The following is a 13,358-nucleotide window of genomic DNA, read 5'->3' as shown; positions in this document are numbered from 1 at the left end:
CTGGAGAAGGGAATGGCTACCCTCTCCAGTATTGTTGCCTGGAGAATCCCATGGACAGAGGAGCCTGGCAGGCTACAGTCCATGGGGTCACAAAGAGTCAGACACGACTAAGCAACTTTCACTTCACTTCATTTTGCAGAAATATAAATACTATAAATTATGGAAATATAATTATAGATATTAATTCTTCACCAGAAGAGATAAACCCAAACTATGTTATTCCAAGTTAACACTCAAAATCGTAAATCTCAAAATCAAAGGAATAAAAATTTCTTTATATGTTAATGAATGTAGAAAGCTAATCCTAAGATAAAAAATTATCTTACTCAATATACAGGCACTTAACTCAGCAAATTCAACCATATTTCCTGACTAAGTGCTAACACATTTTCAAATTTCCTTTTTAAGAAAATATTTAGGCATAGCAATAGACAACTCAAAGTTCATCATTAAAGCAAGATTTGCATAAGACAAATTCTTAAATTTCTCAATTCTGCTACCAATAGGTTACTATCAAAAGCTATATACAGTCAGCAGTAAGACAAATAGTACTTTCAGTTTTGCAGATAACTCATGAAAAACATCTAGTGCATTGTTAAATTGCCTTAGAAAAGGGCCCTTACTATCTGTTACACTTAGAAAGTAGCTTGCAGGGGGTGGGGGCAGGGGGAATGTCACCCCATAGGAGAATCACAGGCAGAGTACATCATGAGAAACACTGTGCTGGAAGAAGCACAAGCTGGATCAAGACTGGTGGGAGAAATACCAATAACCTCAGATATGCAGATGACACCACCCTTATGGCAGAAAGTGAAGAGGAACTAAAAAGCCTCTTGATGAAAGTAAAAGTGGAGAGTGAAAAAGTTGGCTTAAAGCTCAACATTCAGAAGACGAAGATCATGGCATCCGGTCCCATCACGTCATGGCAAATAGACAGGGCAACAGTGGAAACAGTGTCAGACTTTATTTTCTGGGGCTCCAAAATCACTGCAGATGGTGACTGCAGCCATGAAATTAAAAGACGCTTACTCCTTGGAAGGAAAGTTATGTCCAACCTAGATAGCATATTCAAAAGCAGAGACATTACTTTGCCAACAAAGGTCTGCCTAGTCAAGGCTATGGTTTTTCCTGTGGTCATGTATGGATGTGAGAGTTGGACTGTGAAGAAGGCTGAGTGCCGAAGAACTGATGCTTTTGAACTGTGGTGTTGGAGAAGATTCTTGAGAGTCCCTTGGACAGCAAGGAGATCCAACCAGTCCATTCTGAAGGAGATCAGCCCTGGGATTTCTTTGGAAGGAATGATGCTAAAGCTGAAACTCCAGTACTTTGGCCACCTCATGCAAAGAGTTGACTCATTGGAAAAGACTGATGCTGGGAGGGAATGGGGGCAGGAGGAGAAGGGGACAACAGAGGATGAGACGGCTGGATGGCATCACTGACTCGATGGACGTTGAGTCTGAGTGAACTCCGGGAGTTGGTGATGGACAGGGAGGCCTGGCGTGCTGCAATTTATGGGGTCGCAAAGAGTCAGACACGACTGAGCGACTGAACTGAATTGAACTGAAATTTGTAAAAGATTCTCTTCTCATGCAGTTACAAACCTACAGTATAGAATTAAAGCTGCCAGAAAATTTAGAGCTATCTGTTGAATTAAAATACAACATATAAATTATTTCAGATGCATGGCACATCTACTTTTCTTTATGTAATAAATAATTTTTATTTTCTTTCATTTTATTTGTATTTTTGGTAATCTACATCAAATTATTGGGAGAAAGTTGTAAACAAGTAAAGTTCGAGCCATTTATGACCATCTCATGGATTAGAGTGCTACTATTATTCAGTCTAAAAGTGAAAGTGAAAGTTGCTCAGTCCTGTGTGACTCTGCAACCCCACGGACTATACTATACAGTCCATGGAATTCTCCAGGCCAGAATACTGGAGTGGGTAGTCTAGCCCTTCTCCAGGGGATCTTCCCGAGCCAGGAATCGAACCAGGGTCTCGTGCATTGCAGGAGGATTCTTCACCAACTGAGCTATGAGGAAAGCCCCAATTCAGTCTAAAGGCCCCCCCAAAACTTTTAATCTTCCTTCCCCTCTAACTCTCAGTTTCCACGTGGCAGTAGTAGCAAAGAACCCACTTGCTAATGCAGAGATGGTAAGAGACATGGGTTTGATTCCTGGGTCTGTAAGATCCCCTGAAGGAGAGCATGGCAACCCACTTCAGTATTTTTGCCTGGAGAATCCCATGGACAGAGGAGGCTAGCGGGCTACAGTTCACAGGTCGCAAAGAGTCCACATGAAAAGCCCTAGGTGGATTACAAAGTCTCAGAATTCTCACAACCATCCGTCATACGCAGACCTAAAACCTGATATTCTAACTACTTGAATATGGGCTTCCCTGATGGCTCAGTGGTAAAGAATCTGTCTGCAATGTGGGAGACCCAGGTTTGACCCCTGGTTCAGGAAGATCCCCTAGAGGAGGAAACGGCAACCCACTCCAGTATTCTTGCGTGGGAAATTCCATGGACATTAGAGTCTGGCAAGTTACGGTCAACAGGGTTGCAAAGAGTGAGACACAACTGACCAACTGAACACACACACACGTACTCTAATTCATAGACCATAGGCTGTGGGCCAGATTTGGCCTGTGAGTCTTGGTCTACTAATCCTTATATTTTAACATTAATCATTAATAACTAATAAGCAGCCAGTTACCAGAATATAAGCTCCACTGGAATAAGAAACTTGTCTGTTTTGCTCTCTACTATCTAGAACACTGTTAACAATACTATTTTGTGACATGATTATTTCACTGGGACTGCTAAATGTGCAAATTACCAACATGTGTATCTTCCTCCCAAGCTTACCGCACATCACGACGACAATTAAAAACAAAAAAGTATTCAGGAAATTTAGCATCTAAGAGTATCAGAAAATAAGACAGTATAAAGGAATCTATTAAATGATTAAAGACATTAAAAATATATGTTAAAGGTTCTGAAATTCTTAAAATTGAAATGGAAACAAACAGTACAGAAAGAACAAGGCACTATGAAAAACATAAAATTTTAAAAGAGAACCAAAAGTTCTACAAATTATATTTAAATTGTTTTTAAAAAAAGAAAAAGAAATGAATGACTAAACAGCAGATTAGGTATAGCTGAAGATAAAAGTGAACTGGAGGACACAACTGAGGAAACTATATGGAATATGGTATAGGAATGATTTTTTTTTTGGCCCTTTATCCTTTTTCTTTTACACATAAAATATACATTAAAGGGCATAAAAGAAAGATGGTCTAATAATACCTAATAAAATTAGTTCCAGAAAAAATGAGGAAAGGCAATATCTAGATAATGACCAAAATTTTTTCAGAATTAATAAAAAACATGCATCCTTTATATAAAGAGGCACAATGAAACTGCAGGAACGCAAAGGCAAAAAGATTATTCTGTGAAAGAGAAGGGGAAGAATACTAAAACACTTTGAGCCAAAATAAAGGCTTTCTCCTAATTCTACACTCATTTTCAAATACAGTAAAGGGGCTACATTAGTTTAAACTAATGACCCATAAGGACCTATATATTACCCACACTATTAAAGAGACTCTTTTACACAAAGACTTTCTAAGGGACCAACAGATATGGATCATTTTAAGAAAATCAACTCCTACTGTACAACTGCGCTCATTTCACATACTAGCAAGGTAATGCTCAAATCCTTCAAGCAAGGCTTCAGCAGTACATGAACTGAGAAATTCTACAAGATGGGTTTACAAGAGCAGAGAAACCAGAAATTAAACTGCCAGCATCCATTGGTGTACAGAGAAAGAAAAACATCTACTTCTGCTTCACTGACTACACTAAAGCCTTTGACTCTGTGGATCAAACAAACTGGAAAATTCTCAAAGAGATGGGAGTACCAGACCACCTTATCTGTCTCCTGAGAAACCTGTATGTAGATCAAGAAGCAACAGTTAGAACTGGACATGGAATAATAATGGACTGGTTCCAAATTTGGAAAGGAGTATGACAAGGCTGTATGTTGTCACCTTGCTTATTTAATTTATATGCAGAGCATATCATGCGAAATGCCAGACTGGATGAAGCACAAGCTGGAATCAAGATTGCCAGAAGAAATATCAATAACCCTAGATATGCAGAGGACATCACCCTTATGGCAGAAAGAGAAGAAGAACTAAAGAGCCTCTTAATGAAAGAGCAGAGTGAAAAAGCTAGCTTAAAACTCAACATTCAAAAAACGAAGATCATGGCATCCAATCCCATCACTTCATGGAAAATAGAAGGAGAAAAAGTGGAAATAGTGACAGATTTTATTTTCATGGGCTCCAAAATAACTGTAAACGGTAACTGCAGCTATGAAATTAAAAGATGCTTGCTCCTTGGAAGGAAAGCGATGCAAACCTAGACAGCATATTAAAAAGCAGAGACATCACTTTGCCAACAAAGGTCCATATAGTCAAAGCTATGGTTTTTCCAGTAGTCATATACAGATGTGAGACCTGGACCATAAAGAAGGCTGAGCGCCAAACAACTGCTGCTTTTTAACCGTGGTACTGCAGAAGACTCTTGAGAATCCCCTGGACAGCAAGATCAAACCAGTCAATTCTAAAGGAAATCAGTCCTGAATATTCATTGAAACGATTGATGCTGAAGCTGAAGCTCCAATACTTCAGCAGCCTAATACAAAGAGCTGACACACTGAAAAAGACCCTGATGCTGGGTAAGATTGAAGGCAAAGGCAGCAACAGAGGATAAGATGGTCAGATGGCGTCACTCAATGAATTTAAGCAAACTCCAGGAGATAGTGGAGGGCAGGGAAGCCTGGCATGCTCCAGTCCATAGGGTGGCAAAAAAGTTTGGATATGACTTACTGACTGAACAACAACCACTTTAACACTTTCTTAAAATTGATTTAAAACCCATCTGTAGAAAAGGCATCATGTAATATCTCCTTTCCCATCTTCACTTTCACAGTAAACTTCTTCCACTTTACCAAAGACATAATTCTTACTGTATTAAGAGTCTAAAAACCTCATGAAAAGAACATTTGTAAATACTGGTATCTGGAACCTCTTTTGGCACTTAGTAGAGTTTCCTATCTTTCCCTGTTTTATATATATTTCTGTTAAAATTGAACCTATAGTTAAAAACAGTATTCTGGACCAACTTAGGATTTTCTTAAAATAACTATTTAATATAACACAAAATGGAAAAGCAAAAGTGATGAAAACTTTCATTTAATGACTTTATATCTCTACTTTAGTTAGTATCAAGAAAAGCATTGCCCCAAGGAAAAAAATCATGTGAGAACAATGAAAAGAAAGCCCTCCTCCCCCGCAAAAAAATTTAAATTTGCACACATTTATTACAAGCAGTGATTTTGATTTGGGAGAAAAATTCAGGTCAAAATCAAGGCTGTATTTTGCTACTAGAATTCCATGGTAAAATGTCATCCTAAGGAGGGAAATTAACATGTATATTTGAAATAAAAACATGCATATTTGAAAAAAAATCTACTTATTTATCAATAATATATCTGATTTAACTGATGGCCTTGTCAAGTAAGTGATGTGAAAGCATTTTCCACAGATCACATGAACTAAATATGCAGTTCCAAAATTTAAGAAAATATACAAAAACAAAATATTTTACAAACCATATGGGCAAAGGCCAATTAATAACGAGCAAGATTTCAGTATTTTCAGTTATTTCTGAAATCATCTGGTTAAAACAAAAGGAAGTAACAAGTATAACTACTGCTGCTGCTGCTAAGTCACTTCAGTCGTGTCCGACTCTGTGCGACCCCATAGACGGAAGCCTACCAGGCTCCCCCGTCCCTGGGATTCTCCAGGCAAGAACACTGGAGTGGGTTGCCATTTCCTTCTCCAATGCAGGAAAGTGAAAAGTGAAAGTGAAGTCACTCAGTCGTGTCCGACACATTAAGTACCGATAAAGTCTTTTTAATATATTTCCCCCAAATTCAGAAAGACAACAAATCTAAAGACTGGATTACAAATTATGTTAAGCTTTCAAACTTACATTACATTGCTATGTGATTTCTTTTTTTTTTGGCTGCACTGGTTCTTCACTGCAGTGCACAGGATTCCAGTAGAATCCTGGAACTGGCAGCCTCTGGAGCACTAAGGCTCAGTAGTTATGACACAAGCTTTCTGTTGCATCACACAGGCTTAGTTAGCTGCCCCACATCATGTGGGGTCTTAGTTTCCCAACTGGGGACTGAACCGGAATCCCTGCATTGGAAGGACTGGACCACAAGGAAGCTTCTACTATGTGATTTCTGCCATTTAAATCAAAAGGAAAGAACTGAGTGATAAATGCTATAGCAATTATCACTATATCCATCTATTATGTGACCAAGATTTCTCAGCACTCATATCTAAAAAAACTTAAAATTACTGTTGGAAGTTACAGCATAGCAATTAATATTTATGGATACATAAACTAAATGAATAAGGAAAGAAAATAGCAACGCCATCAATTTTAAGAAATATATTTCCAATATAACTCTACTCAATAGATTTAACAATTATAAATTACATGTTTATTAGTAATTATAAATCATTTAATTCAGTAAAAAAAATATTTAACAACTTTTAGTGGCAAGATCACTAAATATTAAATTTCAATAAATGTATATATCTTTTTATTCAATAAACATATATCTATAAAGTATGATAGAGTAATTAAAATATTTTCAATTGCATAAAAATATATCATGTGAAGTTAAAATATATATATAGGGACTTCCCTGGTGGTCTAGTGGCTAAGACTCCACGCTCACAACTCAGGGAGCCCAGGTTTAACCCGTGGTCAGGGAACAAGATCCCCCACGCTGCAACCAAGAGTTCACACGCCACAACTAAAGATCCAGCATGCAGCACTGAAGACCAAAGATCCTATGGGCCTCAACTAAGACTGAGAGAAAAATGCACAATATGAATTTTCCAACTGTTAAAAGAGGAGATGGCATACATATTTTTAAAGTTTTTTAAAACTGAAATATAGTTGATTTGCAATGTTGTTGTACATGTATTTTTAAAACAGATGATGATGAATATCAGATCTGAACTATCTTTAGAGATCACAGGATACACAGTGTCATGTAAGTTTTATTTTTAAAATATCAACATGTACATCCTCAAAAATGTGTAACAACGCAAATACTTTATTTAAAAAGGTGGGGCAGGGTATCTGCAAGAAAAAAAAAGTGAAAGTGGCTCAGTTGTGTCTGATTCTTTGCAACTCCATGGACTATAAAGCCCATGGAATTCTCCAGGCCAGAATGCTAGAGTGGGTAGCCTTTCCCTTCTTCAGGGGATCTTCCCAACTCGGGGATTGAACCCAGGTCTCCTGCATTGCAGGCGGATTCTTTACCAGCCAAGCCAAACCTCCCAAATCAAAAACCTAGACTGAGAAGAACCTCTGCTTATCAACTAATATCTGTATATCTATAGTACATCTATTCCCTGGACTACTACATAGCAATAAGTAGCAATACTATAGAGCCTATCCCTTCTCCAGCAGATCTCCTCGGGAAGATCTTCTCTGCGTCCGCCCAGGAATCAAACCAGGGTCTGCTGCATTGCCAACTGAGCTATGAGGGAAGCCCCTATCTAGCAATAAAACAGATGATAAAGATATCAAAATACTTTGCTATGGAGTGATCTTACAGACTACACTACCAAGTAAAAAACCAAGATACCAAACAATGTTGAGGGTTTCTTCAAGAAGGGTGGCATATTCTAATGTTAAAAAAAAAAAACAACGGAAGGCTAAGCCATATAATATTTAAAGCAGGTTACCCATGGGTAAAAGAGAAGGGAAAAGAGGGAATCAGGACAAAAGTTAGACTTTTCTGAATAAACTTCTTTTGCAGATTTGACTTTGGAACCATGAAAACATCTTCTGCATAATCATAAAATACATTAAATTCAAAACATTTTTTAAAAAGCATATCCTCAAAGCAACAAAAAAAAGTTTAAATAAATAAATTAGCATAACTCTCACCCAAATGGTAGAATTACAAACCAAGAAAAAATAATTTCAAGTGTCTTTAAAACACAGTAATTTACACAGGAGAAAAACTATTAAAAATTCCAACATATGGAGGCTGAACAACATGCTGCTGAATAACCAACAAATCACAGAAGAAATCAAATAAGAAATAAAAATTTGCATAGAAATGAATGAAAATGAAAACACAACAACCCAAAACCTGTGGGACACGGTAAAAGCAGTCCTAAGGGGAAAGTTCATAGCAATACAGGCACACCTCAAGAAACAAGAAAAAAGTCAAATAAATAACCTAACTCTACACCTAAAGCAACTAGAAAAGGAAGAAATGAAGAACCCCAGGGTTAGTAGAAGGAAAGAAATCTTAAAAATTAGAGCAGAAATAAATGCAAAAGAAACAAAAGAGACCATAGCAAAAATCAACAAAACCAAAAGCTGGTTCTTTGAAAGGATAAATAAAATTGGCAAACCATTAGCCAGACTCATCAAAAAACAAAGGGAGAAAAATCAAATCAATAAAATTAGAAACGAAAATGGAGAGATCACAACAGACAACACAGAAATACAAAGGATCATAAGAGACTATTATCAACAATTATATGCCAATAAAATGGACAACGAGGAAGAAATGGACAAATTCTTAGAAAAGTACAACTTTCCAAAACTGGACCAGGAAGAAACAGAAAATCTTAACAGACCCATCACAAGCACGGAAATTGAAACTGTAATCAAAAATCTTCCAGCAAACAAAAGCCCAGGTCCAGACGGCTTCACAGCTGAATTCTACCAAAAATTTAGAGAAGAGCTAACACCTATCCTGCTCAAGCTCTTCCAGAAAATTGCAGAGGAAGGTAAACTTCCAAATTCATTCTATGAGGCCACCATCACCCTAATACCAAAACCTGACAAAGATGCCACAAAAAAAAGAAAACTACAGGCCAGTATCACTGATGAACATAGATGCAAAAATCCTTAACAAAATTCTAGCAATCAGAATCCAACAACACATTAAAAAGATCATACACCATGACCAAGTGGGCTTTATCCCAGGGATGCAAGGATTCTTCAATATCTGCAAATCAATCAATGTAATACACCACATTAACAAATTGAAAAATAAAAACCATATGATTATCTCAATAGATGAAGAGAAAGCCTTTGACAAAATTCAACACCCATTTATGATAAAAACTCTCCAGAGAGCAGGAATAGAAGGAACATACCTCAACATAATAAAAGCTATATATGACAAACCCACAGCAAACATTATCCTCAATGGTGAAAAATTCCTCTAAAGTCAGGAACAAGACAAGGATGCCCACTTTCACCATTACTATTCAACACAGTTTTGGAAGTTTTGGCCACAGCAATCAGAGCAGAAAAAGAAATAAAAGGAATCCAAATTGGAAAAGAAGAAGTAAAACTCTCACTATTTGCAGATGACATGATCCTCTACATAGAAAACCCTAAAGACTCCACCAGAAAATTACTAGAGCTAATCAATGACTACAGTAAAGTTGCAGGATATAAAATCAACACACAGAAATCCCTTGCATTCCTATACACTAATAATGAGAAAACAGAAAGAGAAATTAAGGAAACAATTCCATTCACCATTGCAATGGAAAGAATAAAATACTTAGGAATATAAATATATCTACCTAAAGAAACTAAAGACCTATATATAGAAAACTATAAAACACTGGTGAAAGAAATCAAAGAGGACACTAATAGATGGAGAAATTATCATGTTCATGGATTGGAAGAATCAATATAGTGAAAATGAGTATACTACCCAAAGCAATTTATAGATTCAATGCAATCCCTATCAAGCTACCAACGGTATTCTTCACAGAGCTAGAACAAATAATTTCACAATTTGTATGGAAATACAAAAAACCTCGAATAGCCAAAGCGATCTTAAGAAAGAAGAATGGAACTGGAGGAATCAACCTACCTGACTTCAGGCTCTACTACAAAGCCACAGTTATCAAGACAGTATGGTACTGGCACAAAGACAGAAATATAGATCAATGGAACAAAATAGAAAGCCCAGAGATAAATCCACGCACATATGGACACCTTATCTTTGACAAAGGAGGCAAGAATATACAATGGATTAAAGACAATCTCTTTAACAAGTGGTGCTGGGAAATCTGGTCAACCACTTGTAAAAGAATGAAACTAGAATACTTTCTAACACCATACACAAAAATAAACTCAAAGTGGATTAAAGATCTCAACGTAAGACCAGAAACTATAAAACTCCTAGAGGAGAACATAGGCAAAACACTCTCTGACATACATCACAGCAGGATCCTCTATGACCCACCTCCCAGAATATTGGAAATAAAAGCAAAAATAAACAAATGGGACCTAATTAACCTTAAAAGCTTCTGCACATCAAAGGAAACTATTAGCAAGGTGAAAAGACAGCCTTCAGAATGGGAGAAAATAATAGCAAATGAAGCAACTAACAAACAACTAATCTCAAAAATATACAAGCAACTCCTACAGCTCAACTCCACAAAAATAAATGACCCAATCAAAAAATGGGCCAAAGAACTAAACAGACATTTCTCCAAAGAAGACATACAGATGGCTAACAAACACATGAAAAGATGCTCAACATCACTCATTATCAGAGAAATGCAAATCAAAACCACTATGAGGTACCATTTCACACCAGTCAGAATGGCTGCGATCCAAAAGTCTACAAATAATAAATGCTGGAGAGGGTGTGGAGAAAACGGAACCCTCTTACACTGTTGGTGGGAATGCAAACTAGTACAGCCACTATGGAGAACAGTGTGGAGATTCCTTAAAAAACTGGAAATAGAACTGCCTTATGATCCAGCAATCCCACTGCTGGGGATACACACTGAGGAAACCAGAAGGGAAAGAGACACGTGTACCCCAATGTTCATCGCAGCACTGTTTATAATAGCCAGGACATGGAAGCAACCTAGATGTCTATCAGCAGACAAATGGATAAGAAAGCTTTGGTACATATACACAATGGAGTATTACTCAGCCATTAAAAAGAATACATTTGAATCAGTTCTAATGAGGTGGATGAAACTGGAGCCTATTATACAGAGTGAAGTAAGCCAGAAGGAAAAACACCATTACAGTATACTAAGGCATATATATGGAATTTAGAAAGATGGTAACAATAACCCTGTGTACGAGACAGCAAAAGAGACACTGATGTATAGAACAGTCTTATGGACTCTGTGGGAGAGGGAGAGGGTGGGAAGATTTGGGAGAATGGCATTGAAACATGTAAAATACCATGTATGAAATGAGATACCAGTCCAGGTTCGATGCACGATACTGGATGCTTGGAGCTAGAGCACAGGGACGACCCAGAGGGATGGTATGGGGAGGGAGGAGGGAGGAGGGTTCAGGATGGGGAACACATGTATACCTGTGGTGGATTCATTTTGATATTTGGCAAAACTAATACAATTATGTAAAGTTTAAAAATAAAATAAAATTAAAAAAAAAAAAACACAATAATTTAAATACACATTTTTAGTGAGATAAACCTAGTGAGATATGCCACCAACAAGGAAATAAAAAGACTTTATTTTATTGGCAACTATATTTGTATTGATATTGTGAAACTATTTGTCTAAAAGAATAAAGCAAGTAAGTTACTAAATTAACATCATTAGGAACCAAGACACTCAACCCAAAAGCTATGAAAGAAAAATAGTGTTGTATTTGACAATGTAAGAAAATATCTTTTCTCCAAGGCAATAACCACCAAAAGTGAGGACAAAAAATTAGCAGGAAAAAAGTAGTTTAAATTACTAATAACTATTATTAGTATCACAGCAGTGGGCTCCTTTCTTTAAAATACCATTATTTTGTCAAATCTAAGAAACCATCATAAGATACATTATTACTGTCTATACTAATGTACAAAACATTTTTAACTCAACAAGAGGCATCCAGTTAGATTTTAGAGATGTCAAAAATGTGGGAAAATGTGTCTGAGACTCAATATGAAAAGAATTTCTACAAATCAATAGTATTCCAAAGACCAAATGGAAAAAAGGGCAAAAGATATCAAGTAACAATTATCAAAAGGGAAATAAATGGACTATATGTGTTATGAGTGAGGTATTCAAACTACATTCAAAAGAAATACAAAGTAAGACTACACTGAGATACTATTTTTTATTGCAAAGATCAAAAGGATGATAATATTGCTAAAGTGTGAGGGAACAGGCATGCTCTGACACTGCTGGTGAAAGTCTAAATCAGGTATAACAAAATTAGAAATGTACCTGTCCTGATATAGCAGCTCTACTTCTAGAAATTTATCCTGCAGATATGCTGATAAATGTGCAAAATAACCCATATAGAGGCTAGTTTATGCAACATTATTTTAAGTGGGGGAAGAAAGCTGATAGATCCTTCAATATGTTGGTGTTGGATAACAGCAATATATCATACACTGGAACATTATGCACCTACTGAAAAGAATGCTGCTGCGGCTGCTAAGTCGCTTCAGTCGTGTCTGACTCTGTGCGACCCCATAGATGGCAGCCCACCAGGCTCCCCCGTCCCTGGGATTCTCCAGGCAAGAACACTGGAGTGGGTTGCCATTTCCTTCTCCAATGCAGGGAAGTGAAAAGTGAGAGTGAAGTCGCTCAGTCGTGTCCAACTCTTAGCGACCCCATGGACTGCAGCCTACCAGGCTCCTCCATCCATGGGATTTTCCAGGCAAGAGTACTGAGTGGGGTGCCATTGCCTTCTCCGACTGAAAAGCATGAGGGTGATTTTAATGGACTCTTATGGTTGGTGTCTTAAGATATATTAATTTTACAAAATAAAATTACAAACAGTGTGTACAATATACTACTGGTGAAGAAAGAGTAAGAAAGTGGGATGAGAATACAGATTTTCTTTGTGATAAATAAAATATTTCTGATGAGATAAACAAGAAGCTACGAATACCATTTGCCTCTGGGATGGGAATGTGGGTGGCTTGGACTTACAATCACAAATACAAATCTTCTGATGTATTAGTTTTTAGTATATAACCTAAAAAAAAAATTAAAAAGCAACACTTGCCTTTTTTCCTTTTGAGGTTTCAGAATCCTCATCTTCATCTACACTGAGTAGATTTGCCTCACTACATAGAAAATAAGGGGGAAAAAAATCTTCAGTGACAATTACAACTCATACATTAAATTCAGAAGTTTTATTCTCCTTGTTCACCTAATACAGAGATCAGCAAACTTTCTGTAAAGGGCCAGAGACTAAATATTTTAGAATTTTGAAA

At 36.9% G+C, this 13,358-nt stretch overlaps 1 protein-coding gene across 13 annotated transcripts in view; it reads right to left on the bottom strand.

Moving 5' to 3' along the window:
- SENP6 (SUMO specific peptidase 6) overlaps positions 1-13,358 on the bottom strand; it is a 163,456-nt gene that overhangs the window by 86,084 nt on the left and 64,014 nt on the right. For 11 of the 13 annotated variants that reach the window (XM_019967043.2, XM_070795473.1, XM_070795474.1 and 8 more), the window contains one exon: positions 13,148-13,208. The exons of the other annotated variants lie outside the window; for them this stretch is intronic. In XM_019967043.2, the coding sequence (XP_019822602.1) occupies positions 13,148-13,208 (61 nt within the window). The remainder of the gene's footprint in view (positions 1-13,147; positions 13,209-13,358) is intronic. 13 annotated transcript variants of the gene reach the window in all.

The sequence above is a fragment of the Bos indicus genome, chromosome 9, assembly GCF_029378745.1.
Source record: "Bos indicus isolate NIAB-ARS_2022 breed Sahiwal x Tharparkar chromosome 9, NIAB-ARS_B.indTharparkar_mat_pri_1.0, whole genome shotgun sequence".
NCBI lineage: Eukaryota > Metazoa > Chordata > Mammalia > Artiodactyla > Bovidae > Bos > Bos indicus.
Note: the sequence above shows the minus strand (reverse complement) of the source record. Positions and strands in the feature narration are given on the sequence as shown.